The sequence below is a fragment of the Hetaerina americana genome, unplaced genomic scaffold, assembly GCF_022747635.1.
Source record: "Hetaerina americana unplaced genomic scaffold, ioHetAmer1.1.p SCAF_3, whole genome shotgun sequence".
NCBI lineage: Eukaryota > Metazoa > Arthropoda > Insecta > Odonata > Calopterygidae > Hetaerina > Hetaerina americana.
The window spans coordinates 79576687-79599920 of record NW_027286874.1 but is presented as its reverse complement, the minus strand read 5'-3'; the positions used below and the strand labels follow the sequence as shown (position 1 = coordinate 79599920).

The following is a 23234-nucleotide window of genomic DNA, read 5'->3' as shown; positions in this document are numbered from 1 at the left end:
ACTTTTTGATTACTTTTAGGTCATTGAAAGATCTGGTGTTTTCCCAGCGAATGGTTTGGGTGAAGCATCTCTTGGGCTACCAGCCGGGTCAGGTTATCACCAGCCCATGTTTTGTAGGCAGAATCTCAACCTGACAGTCTTAAGGACAATGGCAGAGTTAGCCATCAAAAAGTTGGCCACTGTTTATCTAACCTGGCTGGAAACTCAAGAGAACTTCATCCATGTTTTGTCATTGTCCTACATATTACATCAACCTTTCAGGCTAACTTCAATTGGCAGAAATTGATATGATCCCCCGAAAGATACACATTTTTTGAAAAATAGAACACTCATTTACTGAGCTAGAGTCAAATCCAAGCATTAAGAATAAGTTGGTAAGGCCAAGCCATTGACATTGACGAGGCCAGAGTACAAGTGCCTTTAAGGTGTAGGTGCCTCTAGGATTTCTTCCACTTTCTGTACTTTTTCAAAGAACATTATATCTTTTAAGTTATCCTTGGCAAAAAACATTTGAAGACTTACTGCCTCAAGCATGACCACAATGTCTAGAACATAGCTCATTTATCATACATAGACAATTTATCAAGGAATTACTATCTTAATATCTCACTGCTCTCTGAGCCTGTTTTACTTTGTTTCTCAATACCTTTATAATACAAAAATTATAATATTAGCAGTACAGCCACCAGTCATACTCTACTCAGAACTGACTAAAAAGATTCACACGCTAATTTACTAACATGCCACTCATGGCTGTAAGAGCAGTGTGAATTTTCTCGTCAGAAATTCTTGGAGGAAAATAAATAAGAAAGACATGCACTTGGCCATAAAAAATCGGAGACACCAACTACATCATAATTCTACTGACATATTCAAAACTAATTGGAGACTGTTAGAAACCAATATCTATGTGAAATACCACAACAATTGTCGTAAATGTGATTAGAAATACATAACAATTGGTTTTTCCCTTTTGATTAAACGATTCGTTTAACCGTTTCTTTGGATTGTGTATTTCATTGCCATAACATTTTGTAATTGAAATGTTTTCATATATTATATGGTTTTGTTCCTATTTAGGCATTTGGTCAGTAAAAACCGTACTCAATATTTTACGAGTGTCTGCGTATGGAAACGTTCTATACGAGTTGGTTTTGACCCGTAAATAAGGTATTATTTCAAGTATCGAAAGAATTTGTGTAATTATGGAGAGGTTTCCCTTGTGGAGGGAAATTCCCATCCGAATATGCACAGACACATGAATTCAAATTCTGGCTATTATTTCATACTTCGGTCACCTTCTCTTCCGGTTAGGAAACATCTGGAAAGGGTGGGATAGGGAAAAACAGTCGTCGATATAGTTGAGGTTGCACACCATTTTTTAAAGTAGTCATCAATTAGGCCCAACGCAAAATGTGACTTGTAGTTACACAGTAAATCTTCGGACGGCTCACGTATCGACAAAATTCTGTTTTAGAGACATTGCCGCCGACTTAAAGAATTACAGGGATGATGGGTAATTCCGTAGTTGATGAGTGAATAAGTTAATTCCGGGTAAACATTTAAAAAAAAGACGGATAAACTAGTTCTCATCGGGCATAGTATGTGAACCAATAATTTAAAATGCTATGTTATATGAAAATGAAAAAAATGAGTATCTCTACCTCTTCCATCAATTATTCTTCTAATAAAACCAACTTCATTCGGAAATAAAAACCAAGAGTATTTTTTTTATTATTTAGCATTTGTTTGAAGATTATTTACGAGTAGAAGTTAGTACGACGATCGGAGTCATCGTTCGCTTCCTCTTAAGGAACTGCCCATCAGCCAGACTAATAATAGCAAGGCAAACAATTTCCGTTTACAAGAGGTGACGGAATGGCTGAGATTTTTTAAGGAGAAATTTCTCCGCCAAAAAAAGGATTTGGAATCGATATATATTATCCGTGATTTTTCCTTAAATTCAAAGTACAGAAGGAAATGTACTTGGTACTCGATCAGGAAGGACAATGGCCTCGTATTTAATGGGCAAACATTCTAAATGCCAACTCATATTTAGTATTCACAGAAATGCACTCGTTCGCTAAAATAATTTAATCAGACGGGTTTTAAAAATTTATAACCAAGGGCCCGATGCATTGACATGTCACTTATATTAATTCCGGGAGATGATCGGTATCCACTATGTTGCAACAGTATCGTTAAGATATTATCATCCGAATGATTACCTCGTATTTAACATTGCTTTACTGATAATTGATTCGTTTCCAGTTCCAGTAAATAGGGAAGATTTCGCTCGATTATTACCTTCGGCCCACCTCCGTAATAGAGGCTACTGTAGTCCAAAATTCACCATAGAAATCAGTTATCAATCATGAGACGAAACATCGCAGAAAACTAAAAGAACTAATTTATTACTAATTATGAATGTAATCACCAATCACGGATGAATGCATAAACAATTGGTAAATCAACCGTGATATCTTGATTTATGACTGATGCGCCAGTAATCACTAGCAAAGTCCCAACACAAACCATTCAGCAGTTTTCCCCAAAAGGTTCTCAAAAGAGACGCTTTTAGGAGTAAGAGAAATTTTAGTCCTTACCTACTTCTGCTATGCTTGCGGCTACTACAGAAATTATGTAGGTGGTTATGAAACTATCTGCATAGTTTGTTTTGCTAGAATTCTCCAGTGTCATTATTGGCACAAATGCCCACTTTGCAGAGACAAATCTAGCATATGCAGACTAACTCTTCATGGCTGAAAACAATACAAGCCTTAATCAGATTTTCCTGGGGGCCCAAAAAATTAGTAGTTTCCGAGCATATTCTCGTCTAATAAGTCAATACTAGTATTAGTGGGTGAAGCATCACAACTGTGATTTCCACTTAATGTTAGAACTTTTAAGTTACAATACCCTTACCTATGAGCAACATGAACACGAAAATAAACTGTATGAACGCAGAGAATATGCATGAACATTTAAAAACCAAGAAATCAATACCTTTGATTAGACCATTAAACAGCTAAATATAATTTTTATTAGAACTAGATGTAGTTGTTGTTACTATTTGGCACAAAGAACATCTGCGAACCTTTAACACACAATTCTTACCACATAATTTATTTTTACGATCATGTATATATATATATTTGTACTGATCTCTAGCGCTCTTGAGACACTTGCAGTGTGATGTTCACTTTTTAAAATAAAAGAAAACCTGGGAGTGGTTTCCTTCTCCAGAATTAACGTCATTGTCTGTTATTCTGGGGAAGGAAAATTATCGAAAGATTATAATATTCGAAGGACCTTGTTCAATATAGCTTCCTAAACGTTATAAGTATAGAGTGTCACTGAAATTCGAGCACTTCGTTACTCTTGTTGAGTCGAATCAGTCTCGCGGAAGGGTTTATCGTAAACAGTTATGGCTGGATTTATCGGGAACTAATGGATGCCGGAGGCATTGTGGAAAGTGAAATGTGAATTGTGCGCTACATCAGATTACTTTTGTAATCGTTTGGTGGAACACACTAAATAATACTCCTTATTTTTTGGGAGAGGACTTTTCTTCGCCTTGTTAAGTATCAACCGCCTGCTAAGGAATTAACTTATAAAAGAAGAAATAAAAATTTTGGAAGCATTTGCCTTTGATAAAGTGTTCTCAAAATTCTTATAGAAAAAATTAATCGTCAAAATGGAAGCAATAGCAAAGCATGATTTCAATGCTACAGCTGACGACGAACTTAGCTTCAGGAAAACCCAAGTGCTCAAGGTTATTTTAGTTCCCGAAATTTGTTCTATTATCGTAATGTGTAATTTGCTTGTTGTTTAAGGTTTCATTTTTGTTGTTGTCGCGAGTTTGTTTAATTATCGAGTCATGACTATCGTTTAATGAGAATCTTAAACTTTCAGATTCTAAACATGGAAGATGACATGAATTGGTACAGAGCCGAATTAGAGGGCAAAGAAGGCCTAATTCCCAGCAACTATATCGAAATGAAGAATCATGAGTAAGTTTAATGATGCACATCAAACGACTTTAATTAATAAATTAAAGTCAATGTACAGCAAGTGTTCTGAGAGATGCTCCAGACTCTAGGTTTCCTATCTAGACATAAGTTGTGATAATTTAATTAAAGCATGATAAAAGAATAACACCTGGAATATTCATTGCCATGTATTTATATTTTTACTTCCGCAGCTGGTATTATGGAAGAATAACACGAGCAGATGCAGAAAAATTACTACTGAATAAACACGAAGGAGCATTCCTTATACGAGTCAGTGAAAGTTCACCTGGTGACTTCTCCCTATCAGTCAAGTAAGTAACTTTGTTGGAATTTGTCCCATACATGGCATGGTGAGAATATCACCGTGCCTGTTGAAGGAACTTATTTTTTGATGCGAGGTGTAACAAAAAAGATATTGTTTGGTGTATATAACCATTTCCTGCATGCTAATTGATTTATCGCCGGTTTTACAAATTGCCTCGTTTTTCATCAGTGTGCATCGTCAGTGCTATCCGGTAAATTGAGCACTAAATATAGTATATAGCGATTCTCAAATAATAAGATTTGTAGCTTATCTCTAACCTAAACAGTTGTTAACATCTTTTAGGACTACTCTATAGGAAATATCTACGCATTTTTGTTAAAAAATGTTTACTCTTCCTACACAAGGACTATTCTATTGCCAAACTTACTTGAATTGGGATCGAATTTTATCGAGTAATTAGAAGCTTAATAATGATTGCCTGTTTCAGGCATGCTCATCACTCTGTTGAGGATAGCATAGAATTAAGTGGCATGTTCAATGATGTACATTAACCGAGTGTATAAAGTCCACAAATTGATCTCGTAAGTAATGTGATTTGGTGATACGTTGGGTTGGATCGAGAAAAACAAGGTTATAAATGTACAAAATTGGTCATGGATTTTAATATGGTTTTTGATCACCCAAAGTTATGCCTTTTCGTTTACTGAACTAGTCTCTCCAATTCATGTCTGTGTATGTAAATATTTGCTTGAAGAGATATATATTGGTTGTAAATAGCCAAGTGGATTGGATAGGTATTAATAGTTTTTTATTTGGGGTATTTATTCAGACATAATATCAATTCATTATCTTTGACAGGAATACAGTAAAGGGGGTTCAAAGAACTGAATATCTTAACTTTTCTCATGACACGGTTAGGTTTCCCCATGATGGCATATTTGAAAAAATGTTGTCCTAATTACCTGTTGGTGATACTTGGCAGACACTATCATTTTACTTCTAATATCACCAAAGACTTACCATTCTTTTCCATTTGATGAATAATTTAGTAAGTGATGACATGTAAAAAAACCATTAACACATTAGTTAACCTGAAGGTTGGTTTGGTAGGTGATGGTAGAGTTCAACCAGTTATAAGCGTGTGAAATTCACACAGAGTAGGGGGCCAGTTCCTCTCCCTGTGCCAACTGGTTTTCAGGAAGATGTGTTTCTGGAGTAATCACGCAGCTTGGGTGGAGCTGAGGGTGCAGAGAGGCATTGGAATTGGCACCCGGGCCTTCTGATCAGTAGTCCAGCACTCCACCCCTTGACTACCACATAAATGAAAAAAAAAGCTCTTATTAAAATTCATTATTACTAATTTATGATCTGAATCTAAATCTCCTCCCAGGAAACTGCCAGTTGTTGACACTGTTCATGATTTTTTAGTGGAATACTGATCTCTTCTTGCTATGTGGAGACCACTTCAATTGGAGTGTGTCATCTCTCAGATAAGGCATTAAACAGTGGACCCATTGGCACCAATCATTAAAAAGGCTAATGCCAATGCTGTCTCTCTCCGCCCTTACTCTTTTCCCTGAATATACTACCAATTGGTCCTCCTATTCCTTAGCTGTTGGTCAGCTCCCCTAAAAATCACTGACTCTTGCCAAAATAAAAACTAAACAGTCCTTACTACTCTGTCCAATAAATTCACGAACTGTGGCCATAAAAACTTCATTTTGCAAATTTTAGTTTACATCGATTTTGTCCCCTTCAAAGTACCCTCCATTTGTTGCTATGCACTTATTCCATCTTCTTTTCCACTATTTAAAGCACCCTTCGAAGTCCTCAGCAGTTAGGCTTTTTAGTTGTGTTGTCGTTTCTTGATTTATTGTGTCCTGGCTTCCTCCCAGTCATGTCCCCTCATCACATTTTTGGAATAGGAAAAAGTCACAGGGGGCGAGGTCTGGCAAATAAGGAGGATCATCAAGGATGTTGATTGAATTTTTTGCCAGAAATTGGTGAGCAATCAATGCTGAATGTGCAGGTGCATTGTTATGGTGAAGGATCTCTCTATCATGTTCGGTTAAAATAGTGATAACTGTTGATTTTCCTAAATTCAATTCATAAATTGTCATTCAGACAATTTTTTGATGATCAGTAAGGACAAGGGACCGCGCATGATCAATGTTGTCATCAACACAGGTGGTTGAAGGTTGTCCTGGCCTTGTATCATCCGTGGTGTTTTGTCGGCCATCTTTAAAATACCAAATCCGCTTGAAAACGGATGTTATTTTCAGAGCATTATCACTGTAAACAGAATTATCACGGTCCAAATTTCAGCAATTTCTTGATAACTTCTACCACATTTCACCGAAAAACTTGATGTTGATTAGTTGCTCCGTGATTTTGTCTATTCCCTATTCAACAAGCAGTTAAAACAAGGACAACAGAAACTAACATAACTGGCACCATATACCCTGCTCGACAATCCACTAAGCACAGATGGCTCATTGGGTGTCAGGCAACTAGTGCTGCTGGGGCTATAGTATGTGTTTTGGCCGCCAGATTGCACCAGTTTGCATATTTGTTGCACAGACCACGTAAATCCATTACTCGTACAGCATTTTCCAATTATACCTGCATCTTATATTGTGTCTAAACCTTTTGACAGTTGTAATTAAGGCATCCCTCCTGCAAATTATACATTTTTCCTCCAGTCATTCCCTAACCCAATCCTCTATGCAAAACGGTTCTTGGTTTAAGACCAAATAGGTATAAGATTAGGCAGACAGGTTGACCAATGGCAACCCATCTACATAATCCTTACTGCCTTCTTTCTTCTTGCCAACCACTGCATTCTAGTCCTCTATCACCATAAAGTGTTTCGTTACAGGGATACTTGCAGTCATTTCTTCTAGTTGAGCATATGCGCTTTGTCTTCCTCCCTGTGAATACATGATGACGTGTACACGTGAATGACAGGTTAATTATATCTGATTTTATCCCTAAAAAGAATGTTCTATCACTCACCATGGTTTTGTTACTGTTTTCTAACCTTTTTGTTTAATCATAATGCTTATCCCATTACAATTTACCTACTGTTAAATATTTTCTCTGTATTTTTGTTAAGGATATAAAACAAAAACCCAATAGAAATTGCGCTTTAATTCAATTTGAAGTATAATACATAGGTAGTGGCTATCAATTTTTGTATCATTCTGAGAATAACTTTTGTCTGTTAATTAGGTTTTCACATGACGAGGAGTGATATCTTTATGCTTTATTCTTTGCAGAAATTGCAATAGATTTTACTCAAAGCAAATTACTTTTTTTTTTTTTGGTAGCTTGTTAATGGGGTCATGTTTAATATCTCAAAATATGCATTGAGAATCTTGCTCTTTGCATCCATATGAATTGAATAAATATTTTGATTGCACAACTAAGAACTAAATATTTTTTTTTAATTAACTCTTTAGTGCCAGCTGTATTATAAACATTTCTTCCATTTTGGAAATTGTCAACCAGTCACTCTTAAGTATGCATTACCTTTCAATTTCTTTTTGTTTAAGGTGTTCAGATGGCGTTCAGCATTTTAAAGTTCTGCGTGATGCCCAGGGAAAGTTCTTCTTGTGGGTCGTTAAGTTCAATAGCCTTAATGAACTGGTGGAATATCATAGAACGGCCTCAGTTTCTCGTTCACAAGATGTAAAGCTGAAAGACATGGTACCGGAAGAGGTAACTTAAGTGCTCACAGCCAAAATTAGTTTTACTCTACTCTCTGCCAAAAGCACATAAATGTGAAATTGTTCTCATGTTTCCATTTGATGATGTTTCAACATTGAAACTTAAGTTGTAAGTTTAGTTTTAATCATGTCAAATTGCCAATTGTCACATCTGCATGAACATAATGATTGGATTCCAAACAATAATGGCCTTATCAGAAATAAAATATAATTAATATGTGGTATTTATCATCCATACCAATGGTGCAGTTCACCATACAATGTTTGCTTGGCCCTAAATTTTGATCAACTTCTTTCTTCTAAAGAGAAGTAATTTTTAAGATTGGAATCTTTTAATTGTAGTCATGTTATATATCAATTGCAAATGTATTTTTCTACTTCTCATTGTCACTTAGTGTTTGGTGCAAGCGTTGTATGACTTCACTCCACAAGAGCCTGGTGAGTTGGAGTTCCGTCGTGGGGATGTTATCACTGTGACTGATCGAAGTGATCAACATTGGTGGCACGGGGAAATAGGTGCTCGCAAGGGATTATTCCCTGCTACATATGTTACACCTTACCACTCTTAAAGACTGTGATTGCTTCTTTCTTGTAATTTGTAAACTCTGGTTTGTCCATAAGCTTGTGCTGACAGAATGGGTGTAGTGCTAAAGGAATTTTTCCAAAAGACACTCGAGGAAAGAGCATTCTCTCCCAGTTCTGTATTCCCACGTATGTATTAACAGGAAATGTTGGTTACATGATTAGCCTTGAATATTGTGTGTTTGAGCTGTGTGTAAGTAATCAATGCGACTATTTTTTAGCCATCGAATTACCCTAATGCCCCATTGCCTTTTATACCAAAACTTTTGTGGGAGGGAAAATACCTGTGAAAATACTATTTTTATCAAGTATATGAAATGCACTTATTTGTAAGAAGTTGAAACGAAAGTTTGAGGCAATGGCTGTAGTTTGATAACCATTTTGTGTTCAACATCATTACACCCACTTATCTGCTAAATCATTTATGGTGTACATTTTTGAAAGACAAATAAGTGTTTCCCAAAATGAAGGCAAATTGCTTCCTACTTAAGCAAAGTCTTTGTGGGTCTTCCTCCAGATTGGGTATTCAGCTACCAATGCTTTATTGGCTGACTCTGACATTGCCCTCAAGTATTGAGTTACTCATTGTCTCTGGGACAAGGGCAGAGTCGGACATCAGCAATTCAATAACTGCCTGGTTGTAGATCCACAAAGACTACTCACATAATACACCAGGAAAGCACCAAACTCTCCTTCCCATTTCATCCGCAAATTCATTTGACACATGAGTGTCAAAAAAGCCAGGTAAGTTGTGGGAAACACTGCCATAAGTGATTGAATAGCGGCTTGAATATACATTAATGGGTTAAAGAAGAATAGCATTTTGTATTTGTAAAATAGGACTATTTGCTGCATTCAGAGGTGTGCGTGGCAATAGGTTTATGCTTTACATTTGAGATTTGTACATAATTTTAAAGCTGACCTTTCTTGATAATGGCTGTTTTGAATCATAACAATCCTGTCATGGTATGGCAACAGGACTGTCTTTTTATGCTTTTATAAAATTTCAGATTTTTTTAACAATGTTAATTGCCTTTTGTAAGTCTGAGTGCAATTGATAGAAACCCTGCTGATAAAAAGAATGCATTTGTTATGGAAAATTTGTTTTAAAATGTGAAAAATATATCTTTGACTGTTGTGGTTGTGAATTGATTTTATGATTAACTAGTGATGTCTATGGGGAGTATAACTTTTATCTAGTAGTTTTTGAAGATTTTTGTTGTTTAATTCATTCAAGAACTTAAAAATATGCCTTTCTCATATAGGCTACATTTTTAACCATATTTTTATAATCTTCTCACCTTTGGATTGTATCTAAGGTGTACCCTCTAGAGTTAAAAAATGAAGGAACGGAGAACTTCCACGTTAAGGAATAAAAACATCTGTTACCAAAATTGCGAAATTGTCACAAGACTTTTACTTGGCCCTTGTTAGAGAAAATGCTCTATATTAATTAAGTTTTTGTTAGAAAGGAATGGTGTTCCAATTAATGATGGCATTTAAATATTTTGAAATGATTGACACCATGATGATAAGAAAAAATTATAAATAGATGCATTCTTTACTCCAGCTATATTTACATACATCAATTAATGTGACAATATCCTTGTATTTCCCCTTGTGTTTGAAAGCAGAAGTGACTAACATAACCGGCTCACTGAAAACAATATATTCTAAGGATGAACATTTTTAATTTGGTAGAATGCAGGGCAATCAAAATTAAGGAATGATAGAAGGCAAAACATGGTTAAATGAATTATTATAGCCCCATGAAGTGCTCTGTAAAATAAATTATATATATATTGGTAATCACAATAACTGCCATGTATACTCTATGTGCTCGACATGCCTGTGAATATTATTTAATCAAAAATATGTCATTTGAGTGCTTTGGTTGGAAATGTATTTTTAAAATGTCTGTAATCTTCTATTTAGTTTGAAATTTTTTTATAATTAAGTACAGACCTCACAGTTGAGATGCATGTGTATTATCCATTTGCTGAGAGTTGGTGTTGACATTTTCAGTTAGTTAAAAACTCAGAACAAATTTTATTTTAACAAAACCAGTGCTATAGCTATTCCTTTGGTCGCAATCCTGTTTGTAGCGTAAAAAATATAAATAAAAAATGTATGATTATTTAAATTTGTTCTTAAAAGCTAAAATTATTTGTTTCCGCCAACTCTCAGTTAGAAAAGTAAAACTTATCCTTGAAATTTTAAGGTCATTATGGGATAAAAGTGATGTAGAGTTAATATGATAATAGTGAACAGTGAACATAATAGTAATTTCATTTTTTTAATGGGGTGTAGTTGCTAAGTGGGTAGTATATGGCTACCTACCAATGTGTCCCGGGTTCAAAACCTGGGTTTTACTCTTGGACAACCCTATCTAAATTCCAACAAGTGTCATTTTCTGGTGAATATAATTTCCGGGGAAACCAAATAGTGGCATAGGAAAAGGATTTGACCCTCCCATTCCTTGAATGTGTGAATTTCATATGCCTTAAGCTTAGTTTGAGGTGAGCTCTACCCTCACCCTTGAAACCAATTTTTGGGTTGATTCCCGTGGTCATAGTAATTTCATTGTAAAATAACTGCAGTAAGGCATAAAATCGAAATCTATGCTATGAGAAAAATGAATTAATAGATGTGAGGGAAAATGTTTTTTGGAGATTTCAGGAATATTTTGCTACGAAATTGTTGCTATTGAAAATAATTGGTGCTAAATTTTACATTGATCATTTAAGCAGCAATAAAACAATTTTCTTTGATTTGCTATGGAACTTAATGGTATACATTTTGCAATGTCTTTTGTCAACTTGTAAAAGTTTAAAAGATGAAATACTTTGTACTCCAAATGATTAGAAATTATTACATTACATGAAAGTGTTTTCATTGGTACATAAAGAATTCTGTCAGAAATAATGATGGTATTCACCAGTTTAACTAAATATCAATTTGTTCTGTTAATTGGATGTCGATTCTTTCCAATACTGGAATTTTATTAGTCTTACCACCATAATGATTTCAATTCAAACTTAATTTTTTGTGCTTATTCTGTTAAGTTCATCAGTTGAGCCAATGAGAGTGGTATAGTTTGGTTAGTTGAAGTACATATTGACTTATGCATATCAGCATGGGCTATTCACAAGGTAAATTGTTTATTGATGTGGCATTGTGAATTAGCTGTAAATGGTACTATAGAAAAGCATAGTATCTTAAAAAAGATAAAATTTATTATTTGCTTCTGATATTGTTACATCCAAATTATTTTCTTAGCCTATGACGGCATTGCTACATGGTGACGAAAAAGTAATGCATGTTAGAAAACTCCTCTTACTACTGTTTTGAAATGTAAGTGCATTGAGACCTGCAAAATTTCATGTAATTTTCAATAGTGTCCTAAAAACTTCCAAATTTTTATTTCAAAAATGGGTAATAAATTGTTTCCGCTTTAATTATGTCCATAAAACCAGAAATTTAATATATGCATGTATATTTTGTTTAATAATTCCCTATTCTCTTACACTGCATGTGGCATAAACTGAATTATTCAGTTTGTTCAGTCCTTCCAGCTCAGTTACCTGAGATGTAAACCGATTTCATTAAATGAGGAAGACCTATCAAATAGCAAGGACTAACATGCAGGAATATTGAACAGTAACAAGAAACAGTATTCTCAGGGAAAAATTAAATTAATATTATAGATACTGATGATTGAAGAATAATTTTGAGCATTTACAGATATTCTGCATTGCTTGTCATAACACCAATATATTTTCCCTGGAAATGTCATTTTGTATATTCTGTGGTGGTTTTATTATTTGACTTGGGGAACTGAAAATGAATTTTATGATAAGTATATATCAATACTATCCGTGTTTCATGAAATTTTCGAGTGTGTAAACCTTATCGTCTATGTGTAGATGCTCTTATTTATTTATCAGGAATGGACGTGGGAGTGGGGTTATTAATGGACTTTTTCAATGATCATAAAGTAAATTACGTTTAGTTACAATTATGTTTGATATTTTGTCATGAAAGGTCTCGGTAATGTCCGAGCAGACACGTTTACTTGGTGAGTGAATGTTGTAGAAGAGATTGCCACATATCTTTTATAATCTCAGCTGCATCAATATTCTGAAGAAAATTATTCAAATCCATGGTGCTTAATGCTAAATCTCAGTTTTTATGATAGCCTTCATTAAGTCGTTGAGAGAGGTACACCAAACATAAAAATAACTAGAAAATGTTGTGGTTCCTAATTGTTGCTTGATAAATATAGGCCTACGTTTGAAAGTTAACAAAATCATTGGGTGATGCATGAAATTATTTTCACCTCATTATGTGCAATGCTGTCTTCGTATTAACTTTACTTTCATAAAATCAAATTAGTGTGTTGTGCATTTTATGGGAAATTAAATGCATTTGATCAGGAAGGGACTTGGAAAGAGATTTTGGCATTGTGAAGTGCATATTTAAGGATTTTTTGTGGCAAATTGGCAGTACTGAGAACAAAATGGTCCTTAGCATTAAAATGAAGGTCTTACTATGCTAAGAGAATTCGAATCTTGCTACACCACATCCACAGTAAGCTAATGAGATTGAAACACCATTTTGTTTTATTTCTTCAAGCATTTTCAGATCTATTGTCTAATATGGTGCTGTTATTGTAAAAATAATAATTTTAGTGAAGAAGTTCAGGATAAACTGGAGGGGATTGGGACGGTGGCTAACGTACTTGTACTTGATCCCCAACCAGAGGATGCGGTTTCAAATCCTGGAGGTGGCAGATATTTTTGAGCCACTTCGAGTGATTATGCCATCTGTCAGATGGGACATTAAGTTGCAGACCCCATGGCACTTTTTGTTAAGAGTAGGCTAATGCCGGACCCAGGTTTTTCTTCACCCTTCATCCTTTCCTGTTGGCATTGAGAAGTTTACTTTAACATGAACCAAAACTACTTGATAACCATTTTTTTATGTAGTACATAAATATGGGCATTTCCAAGCTCTGAGTTTTTTAAATCACCCATGGTAGTTTGAAAAATACATTACAAATTTGATGAAGACCCCAATGTTTGCCAAACGGGTAAATCTCTAAAGTGGAACTTTTTTAATGAATGGCTGGAGAGAGATCAGGATGGGAATATTGCTAACAATTAAGATCTAACTGGAAGTTTAAAGGAATTAAATAGCCATATGCATGTGAATTATATTTTCCTTGATTGGATTGATGCAGTTTAGGAAGGAAGGATGCAAATAATGATTACATTTGAGTTACTGTTGGAAATATTTGTAGAGGGTAGCAGTGTGTCAGAGAACTGGTTGGATACTTAGCCATCTTTATTTTGGGGCAAGATTAAGACTAGTCTCTTCTACCGCCAACCCCTAAGAAGAAGTTGCAGGATGCTTGGTGGTTGTTAATTCTTATATTGGGAGGCAGGGTTCATTAGCTGATGAAAAAGCCTGGGCATTGTAGACATTAGAGAAAGTATTGTTTTACTGAAGGTGGAGGAAGAAGCCAGAAAGGAAAGGAGATGATGCTTTTAAGGAAGAGAATCCATGATTAGTACAGAGTAGATTTTGCTTCTTGTGTGGTAACATGGAGTTAAGAGGGATTTTGAAAATTGTTGTGGATTTAGAAAGGGAACTGGTAGTCTAAAGAATGTGAGATCAGTTCACAGAACAATTAAATGTTACAGAGGTACATTTGGGCAGTAGATTCACTGTTGTTTTGTTTGAAATTGTGAGCAAAGGTCATCTTAGGATTATCTCTGGGGACTGCACAACAAGTAGGTTGTGTAAGTGGAAGGAGTTTCATATTACTTACTTTGGGTGGTTTCAGGGGTAAATAAATGTTAGAGAAGTTTATTAGGTAGGAGGGAGTCTAGGTAGCCATGATAGAGGAGCGGGCATGAAATCTGATAAGGATTCATGTCAGGAATCAGTGGTATTGTAGATGAGGCCGTGTATAGAAAGAGAATACGGGTAAAATATGTGAAAAGTGTCAATTATTAAGGTTAAAATAGTTGTTTTATGCAGGTTAAAATGGACTGAGGTGTGCAATCTGTTGATGGGGTGAGAGATTTAGACATAAGGAAATTTATTTTAAATTAGGAGATGATGGAGAAAACAGGATGGTGTGTTGAGGAAAGAAATAAAAATTTTGAGGAAGCCAATGCCATGTTATCAAATGAGGAAAATTTTATCTTTGTGCCTTGGCCAAATTAAGGTTTTAGTAGGAAAAATTTTGTTTGAAGAGCCTGGTGTACAGATTAGTATAAATGGGCTGAACCAGCTTCTAATGGTGCAACCTCTTACCTGGAGTAACGTGTTAAATATGACAAATCGTGGGTCAGAAAGAAATGTGTCAGCTTGAAAAGGAAATATTTTCTGGGATTTGTTGAGAAGGGTGTTCAGAAATGAAATATCAAGGTGGAGAGACCTTCATACTGGATTAATGTGTAGAGTGAGTTCACATCAATTGTGGCCATAATTGTCTGCATTCTGGGAAATGGAGTTTGAATTGTTTTCCAATGAAATTGAATCATATGTGTAATGCTAGGGACTGGACTAGAGGTTCAAGTTTCACTTTCAAAACAGATATTGTTCAGTCGAGGGGTTTAAGGAAGAAAAAATGGGTTGGTGGAGTTATGTTCATCAACTTTTGGGAGTCTAGAGCTGAGGAGGTGCTAGGATTAGGCAGAGAGAGAGTAGAGATTTCTTTTTTTTATATGCCTTCATGGGGACCTCTTGTCTTTAAGAAAGTACATGATTTGTACTTATAAGAAATACAGAATAAAAGTGCTGCACTTTTGCCACCTATATAAAATATAACTTTACTAAGCTCATTAAACTATGTAGTTTTCAAGTAGTTGCAAGACAAAGGACAACACAATAAAACCAGTATATAGCCGAAGTAAGGGAAGGAATTTGAAGGATAAGGTTAACGAAGAGAAACTTTACTGTGCTCATTAAACTACATAGTCTTCAGGTAGTCGCTAGACAAAGAACAACACAATAAAACCAGTATATAGCCAAAGTAATGGAAGGGGTATGAAGGTTAAGGTAGAGAAACTGTTGTCTGATGCCATCATCCTTGATGATTCTGGCCACCCCACCTATGAACTAGCCACCTTCCATTCAATACTCTATAGGTTGGTGAGTTTACCCTTGCTTAAAGGTTGGTTCACATAAGAACTATTATTATAAGCATAGCTAAATATATTGGCTATAAAGATGAATTCATTGCCAAGCTATTACAGAAAATACTAGTAAAAAAGTCATATCCAAAGCCTATGCTTTAACCCTTCCTCAATTTACAAAATGCAGATAATTATTGTTAGGAACTTTACTCCTTAAATTGGCAACAAAGTTTCCCAAGGCCTAATTTCGAGGATGATTTGATAACCGTGATACCCAAGCCAGTCACTGATGTAAAAATAAGGATACCCCTTCTTCAATCAGGAGTGTGTAAAGATTGTTGTGATGACTTTGGAAAGTGGTACATCAGTCAGTTGGGAAGAAACTTGGTCACCTGATAAAAAGAACATTAAGAGGTGCTAGGTAATCAGTTATTCTTCCTTCTGGCTAAATATCCCATCAATACTTCCCACTAGTGCCTTTTCGGTGCTGAGATTCTGTCTGAAACAAAAAGACCTGAGATGGGATGTCTTCAAACAGTTGGAAATTGCCAAACATGCTATGAGATCTTTATTGAATTACCTCCTGTATGTTTATAATTCCCCTTTCTCTCCATTCTCTTCACATTGAAGTCACAACTTACCTAGCCCCATTTTAATGATCAGCCCGAAGTCTTTTGACTCTGGGTAGATGCTGAAATGTTCCCCCTTCCTTTTCCAAACTGCTACTCTCTATGTTTTTCCTCAAAGTGATTGATGTGCTTGTTTAGAGTGAAACAAGGGAGAGAAAAGATTTTAAGATATGGCTTAGCAGATTCTTTTGCAATGAGAATGAATATTTTTGCAGCCCTTGAATTGCAGGAGATGAATATACCATATGAAAAATGGTGGTGCATATTAGCTTGTTAAACTATTTTTAAGGTGTAAATAGAGGTAATTTGTGCTCAATTCTTTGCACGAATGTCTCTAGAGAGTTTTCTGGATGGAAGATTGGAGTGAGTGATCTAATCAAGGTCCTCACTGCAGTCAATTTCTGGGATTTGGCTGCCAAAGAATGTTGGATTCAATAATTTTTAATAATGGGTTGCATGATATATTTTTCAATTAAATTGCATGAAACAATTTTCGGAGAAATCTTGGGAATTGAGGGTAAGGATTCTGGTAGATGGAAAAAAAATTATTAGGTCAGGTTTGACTGGGTACTGAGATGGTGGAGGAGGGTTGGTGTTCATGAGATGCAATCTTAATGGCAGGCCAAAGTGAACATAGTTGTAAAGGGTAAAAAGTTTCCGAACTTTCGCGGGAACACTGCACCCCTTTAATATTTTTTTGAACATTTGAGAAGAGATGGGGAAATTTACCAAGAGATAATTTTGCATAAGCACACTAACAATTATAATATTGATAATGAACTGTAGTGATGCATTGTGTACACTTACCAAGTTATTATATAGATCCAGATATTGCACAATTAATTCATCATTTTACAATTAATAACTTGTGACCTTTCAGTTATACTGATATAAGAGTTGTCATCTTGAAAACCACTTCTTGCCCATTGGCTTTTTCATCTCTGCTTAAAAAAAAATTTTATATATATATATATTTTTTTAGGAAAATGTGGGAGGAAGAGGTTATATGGGTTGATTCGTAGTATTTATGAGGAAGGAATCTAGCCGGAAGACTTTGTGAGATCAGTTTTAGTTCCTATTCCGAAAAAGGTAAAGGCTACATCATGTGGGCACTACAGGACGATAAGTTTGATGTCCCACGCAGCTAAAGTTGTTCTTAGGATCATAAACAAAAGGATAGAGAGTAGGACAAATGATTACTTAGGAGATGAACAGTTTGGGTTTAGAAAGGGGAGAGGTATGCGTGATGCCATTGCAGTAATGAGATTATTAATCGAGAGGAATATAGAACACAACCAGGAGGTACTTGCCTGTTTGTAGATTTCAAAAAAGCTTTTGATAGAGTGAACTGGGAAAAACTAATGAGTATATTGCAGGAAATAGGAATAGATTGGAGGGAAAGGAGGCTAATCCGCAACCTGTACATGTCTTAGACTGCTCAGGTGCGGGTGGGAAACGGGGAGTCCGGATGGGCAGTGTTAGGAAGGGGCGCAAGGCAGGGTTGCCCATTATCACCATTGCTGTTCAACCTGTATGCAGAAGAAATGATCAAAGAGGCATGGGAAGAACTCGAGGTAGGAATGAAAGTGGGCGGGGAATTCGTAAAATCAGTTAGGTTTGCTGATGACCAAGCTTTAGTTTGTCAGTCAGCCAAGGGGCTGCAAGCATTGCTTAGTGAATTGGAAATTCAGTGCAACAGGTATGGGATGAAAATCAATATTAATAAAACAAAGGTTATGCGATTTTCTAGAAAGAAAAAGGCTAAGCTAAACATTAATATAGGAGGCAAAAACTAGAGCAGGTGGAACAGTTTATGTATCTTGGTAGTGTTTTGGACCAACATGGTCAAAGTAGTAGGGACGTAAAGAGAAGAATTGCGATAGGCAAAAGGGCTTTCACAAGGAGGAGGGAGTTGATTACAGGGACGTTGAGTAAGGATATTAAGAAAAGACTCGTAAAAACTTTGATATGGATCATAGTTATGAAACGTGGTCATTGAAGCAGGAGGATAGACGTAGATTGGAGGCTTTTGAAATGTGGGTGTGGAGAAGAATGGAGAAGGTGAAATGGACAGAGAAGAAAACAAACGAGGAAGTACTTGGTATGGTGGGCGAAGAGAGGGGTTTGTTGGGAGCAATCCTATTGAGGCAGGAAAAGTGGATGAAGGGGGTGTTGACCGGCAGTGGGATGTTGAAGACTGTGATAGAGGGGAAAATGTTGGGCAAAAGAGGAAAGGGAAGGAACAGGATAGGGATGTTGGATGGGATGAAGGGAGGAAGAAAGTACTCAGACATGAAGAGGGACCTGATATAGAGTAGGATGATGGATTTTGTGTTTTGTTAGTTATATACATATATATATATATATATATATATATATATATATATATATATATATAATGTATAACACTTAGCACTAGTGGACACAGACAAAAACACAGAAACACACAAAAAAGAGACTCACTATTTTTCGAATTTTCGGTGGTCATGACCACCTTCATCAAGGAATAGAGGGACAGAACTGAAGGGAATACGAGGGCTGGAGCGATGGATGGAAGGGGAAGGTGGGGAGAGAATTCCGAAGGGACAGGTTTGGAGGGGCAGCGTTAGAAGGGTGGGGAAAATGTAGAAGGTGATGGGGATGGAAGGGGGATGAAAATATAATTGGAGCAGGGTAATAATGCCTATTATTGATTCCTGGCCAATTCCAGGACTCTCTCCAATCTCCAGAATCTCTACGATCAATCCTAAAAGACCTCTACCCTATCCTAAAAAATCATAATGCCACTGCCAACCTTTTTCCCAAATGCCCCTCAGTTACTTTTAAACGCCCCGCCAACCTATCCGATCTCCTCAAATCAACTAATCCACTCCTTAAATCCCCAACCCGTCCCAAAACCACTCCCACGCCATGCAATAAACCTAGATGCAAAACATACCCTATTTTCAAAACCAAAATCCCATCTTTCTCCCACCCGCTTTTTAACTCTCTCCCACCAATTCCCTCCTCTACTTGCACATCTAGCAATGTAGTGTACCTGCTGAAGTGCCAACTTTACCCTGCCTATTATATTGGGCAGTGCACCACACCCCTCAATATCAGAATCAACAACCACCGAGCCTCATGCAAAACCTCTTCCTTAATTGATATGCTCCCTATCCCCAAACACACCTCCGAACACAACACTCCCTCTGATAAATGCTATAGTGTATCCATCATAGCATCCCTCCCACCCTCTGATCCTCCACTGAAACTGAAAACATTAGAGCAATCCTTCATCCGGCTCTTGGAGTCCTGGAATTGGCCAGGAATCAATATTAGGCATTAATTACCCTGCTCCAACTATATTTTCATCCCCCTTCCATCCCCATCACCTTCTTCATTTTCCCCACCCTTCTAACGCTGCCCCTCCAAACCTGTCCCTTCGGAATTCTCTCCCGATCCCCCTTCCATCCATCGCTCTAGCCCTCGTATTCCCTTCAGTTCTGTCCCTCTCTTCCTTGATAAAGGTGGTCACGACCACCGAAAATTCGAAAAATAGTGAGTCTCTTTTTTGTGTGTTTCTGTGTTTTTGTCTGTGTCCACTAGTGCTAAGTGTTATACATTATTATTCACATATATATATATATATATATATATAAATTCATACATTCCCAAATGCCCCCTATATATATATATATATATATATATATATATATATATATATATATATATATATATATATATAACGATTGTACGGAAAAACTCACACGAGCGGCACAATAATAGGCTGACACAATATAACACAGATAGAATAGCAACATTTAAAAGGACACTCACACGGTAAATTGTTATTGTTAAACAATTTACCGTGTGAGTGTCCTTTTAAATGTTGCTATTCTATTCTATTTGTGTTATATTATATATATATACACATACACACATATATAGTTTAAATAATGTAGAGAAAATTTCAATATTGAATTATGCCCAAGTTATTTAGAAATTATAGCAGAAATAAGGTGCCTGTATACAAAATGATTGCCTGGAATATTTAAGGAAAGAATTACCTCTAGCAGAAAAATTAATTGTTTACTGTGAGCAATTTTAATTTAAATCAAAACGACATTTTATTATTGAAAAAAAAAACAAATTTTTCGCTGAAAATAGGTATATTAGAGAATCCCACCTGGCGACCGGATTGTCTTGATCTTAAAATTTATGGGACAAGTGTTCACAAGAATAAAGATGCAGAATCATAGTGCCTTCAAATAGTAATTTTATATAGTTTAATTACTATAAAGATTCCTCAAATACAATTTTATAATTTTTTCTTTAAGCTGTGCCAATGGAGTGAACGAAAAATGATGGCCTGCATTCAAGCTTCCCGCTAAAATTGGGTACGTCATGAACAATGGCCCGACATATTAATGATACTTAAAAAAAGACATTTGATTCATCATAATATTATTTTATTTTACAAATTTATTTTAAAATAGTTTATGCATTGGTTTTACTTATCCTTTTATGCAATATGGTTACGTTGTGTAGGATCGCTTACACTTGACTCCATCTACTTCCTCAATTTCCTCTCAAAGTTGTTGGTCCTTCCATGTGGCATTGCTAACGTAAGTTTAGAAATAATTATTATTGTGTTGAGTATAATTGTAAAATCCCGGTAAACTATTAACTGAAATATATACCTAAATGAAATAGGTAGAATCACCTATTTTCCTCCTAAGTTTTCTTTTTGTAATAAAGTTTTAATTGATAGTACTGGTGTGAACTTGTGTTTTCGCGAATGAAAGAAATTAAATTTCTATCTTAGGTTCATCCGTAACTCACAAAGAACGTTAAGATGTCGGGAGGTTTAGAGGTTCTTAGTCTTAAAGAAGACGATGTCACGAAAATGTTGGCGGCTTCCACCCACGTGGGGACGGAAAATGTTGATTTTCAAATGGAACAATACGTTTACAAAAGACGGCAAGATGGTAAGGTGTGAATCGATTTTAATTTACAGTTTATATGAATCGTTTGCCAGCATGTATGAGAGGTTATATTTTCAGGTATCCACATTATCAATCTTAGAAGAACATGGGAAAAGCTAATGCTCGCCGCAAGGGCAATTGTTGCAATTGAACATCCTTCGGAAGTCTACGTTATTTCATCTCGGCCGTACGGGCAACGAGCTGTTCTCAAGTTTGCTGCTCATACTGGAGCTACTCCCATTGCTGGACGTTTCACACCCGGTGCTTTCACCAATCAGATTCAGGTAACAGTATTCGTTTAATTTTCGTAGTTTTTCCTGTTGAACCTCTCTAATTTTAGTACGTTTAGGCGGCGTTCCGTGAACCGAGGTTGTTGGTGGTGACGGATCCAATGATTGATCGTCAGCCTATTATTGAAGCCTCATATGTGAACATCCCCGTCATAGCATTTTGCAACATTGATTCACCTCTGCTCTTTGTTGACATTGCTATTCCTTGCAACAATAAGGTATGTAATGGTGGAGTTGCGCGACTCTTAGTTGGGTGTATCATTTTCATTGGAAGTCACTTAATTTGTAATTTGTGCCCTTTCAGTCTCCACATTCAATTGGTTTGATGTGGTGGCTCCTTGCCAGAGAGGTACTTCGTCTGCGGGGATCAATTGCCCGCGATGGAAAGTGGGATGTAGTTGTGGATCTATTCTTCTTCAGGGAACCAGAGGAGGTGCGTTGATTTATTATTTTCTCACAGATTGATACGTTATAACGTGATTACTAATAGCAAATGTATTTTAAGGCTGAAAAGGAAGAGCAGGCTCCCAAAGAAGTTTTGCCGACGCCTGCTGTTAAGATTCCTGAGGCAGTGGAATCAGAAAATTGGATGAACCAGGATGCCAGTGTTAGTTGGCCTGCCGACCCTGCTCCACCTGTTATTGATGCCGCCCCTGCCGTCTCTAACATCGCCCCTCAAGAAGAGTGGGCCACGCGGGTGCGTAGTAATTTCTCTACAGAAGTTAAAAAATTTCATTGATAGGTTAGTAAGAGGATAAATACTGAGGTCATTCTTCCTATGTTTTCAGAGAGTTGAAGATTGGAGTGAATCAGAGCCCGTGCCAGTTGCTACACAGCCAGCTGCAACACCAAATTGGGGCGCAAATACGAGTTCAGCTTGGAATGTTGTGCCAAATTTGTAATTAACTAAATCTTCCTTAATAAAAGGTGACATGAATTTTCTAATGCGTTTACCTTTTTCAAAGGCTGAAACTCCTTGTGTAATGTTGAATGCTTAAATATATTGGATAGTGTTGATGGATGGCATTTTTAAACCGTAGTGTTGTTCAGATCAGTTTCTCAGTTTTTGCTGGCAACCTACTCGGGTGAGGTGTATACTTGGTCTGATTGAGATGTGGTAGGCTGTTGCAACTTCGCCCTTCAACCACAAACTTCTCGTAGACTAATTTCCTTAATATTTAATATCAGGGACTCACACTGTCGAAGCTGAAGTTCATTTTTGGTAACACCATCTTCAAATATTTATGGAATGTCTAATAGAAGCAAGTTTTTCATTGGATATTTTAGCCTATTTAAGGGAGAATTTCTATCACAATTATTAAATCAGGTACTATTACCCTGTTAAGATTAAATTTTACCCCCAGCATTGCTAATGAAGAGGTCAGAAATGCTATAAGGTGAATGGTAGTTTCCATTATGAAAAAGGGAAAAGTTCAAGACTCCACCTAAAACTTTTAACATTATAACACTAACAATAATATAAGGGAGGGGGATTACACATACTGATATCATTGATAGGTAAGATGTCAAACTGGTAAGTTTTTAATGTCGCTTGACTAGACCATGGACTGTGTAAGCCTTCCCTCTTGTTTGCAAGACAAAATTGTCTTCA

At 36.2% G+C, this 23234-nt stretch overlaps 3 protein-coding genes across 4 annotated transcripts in view; 2 read left to right on the top strand and 1 right to left on the bottom strand.

Moving 5' to 3' along the window:
- Ucp4A (Uncoupling protein 4A) overlaps positions 1–3181 on the bottom strand; it is a 49107-nt gene extending 45926 nt beyond the window's left edge. Inside the window, exons 1-2 of one of the 2 annotated variants that reach the window (XM_071587965.1) lie at positions 3118–3181; positions 2607–2762 (exon numbers count right to left, since the gene is read on the bottom strand). In XM_071587965.1, the coding sequence (XP_071444066.1) occupies positions 2607–2700 (94 nt within the window). In that variant the 5' untranslated portion in view covers positions 2701–2762; positions 3118–3181. Of the gene's footprint in view, positions 1–2606; positions 2763–3006 lie in introns of both variants that reach the window. The other variant, XM_071587964.1, reaches the window with a different exon arrangement.
- Positions 3182–3216: 35 nt separating this feature from the next.
- Positions 3217–11839, top strand: drk (growth factor receptor-bound protein 2 drk). The gene is made up of 5 exons (XM_071587533.1): positions 3217–3775; positions 3916–4013; positions 4205–4324; positions 7833–7998; positions 8402–11839. The coding sequence occupies exons 1-5, from the start codon at positions 3698–3700 to the stop codon at positions 8573–8575; spliced, it is 636 nt and encodes a 211-aa protein (XP_071443634.1). The 5' UTR covers positions 3217–3697; the 3' UTR covers positions 8576–11839.
- A 9061-nt stretch (positions 11840–20900) lies between these two features.
- Positions 20901–22559, top strand: sta (stubarista 40S ribosomal protein SA). Its single transcript, XM_071588377.1, has 7 exons — positions 20901–20972; positions 21173–21335; positions 21411–21616; positions 21682–21840; positions 21927–22055; positions 22128–22319; positions 22411–22559. Exons 2-7 carry the CDS (start codon positions 21203–21205, stop codon positions 22522–22524), a joined length of 933 nt encoding a protein of 310 aa, XP_071444478.1. The 5' UTR covers positions 20901–20972; positions 21173–21202; the 3' UTR covers positions 22525–22559.
- The last annotated feature ends 675 nt before the right edge of the window (positions 22560–23234 follow it).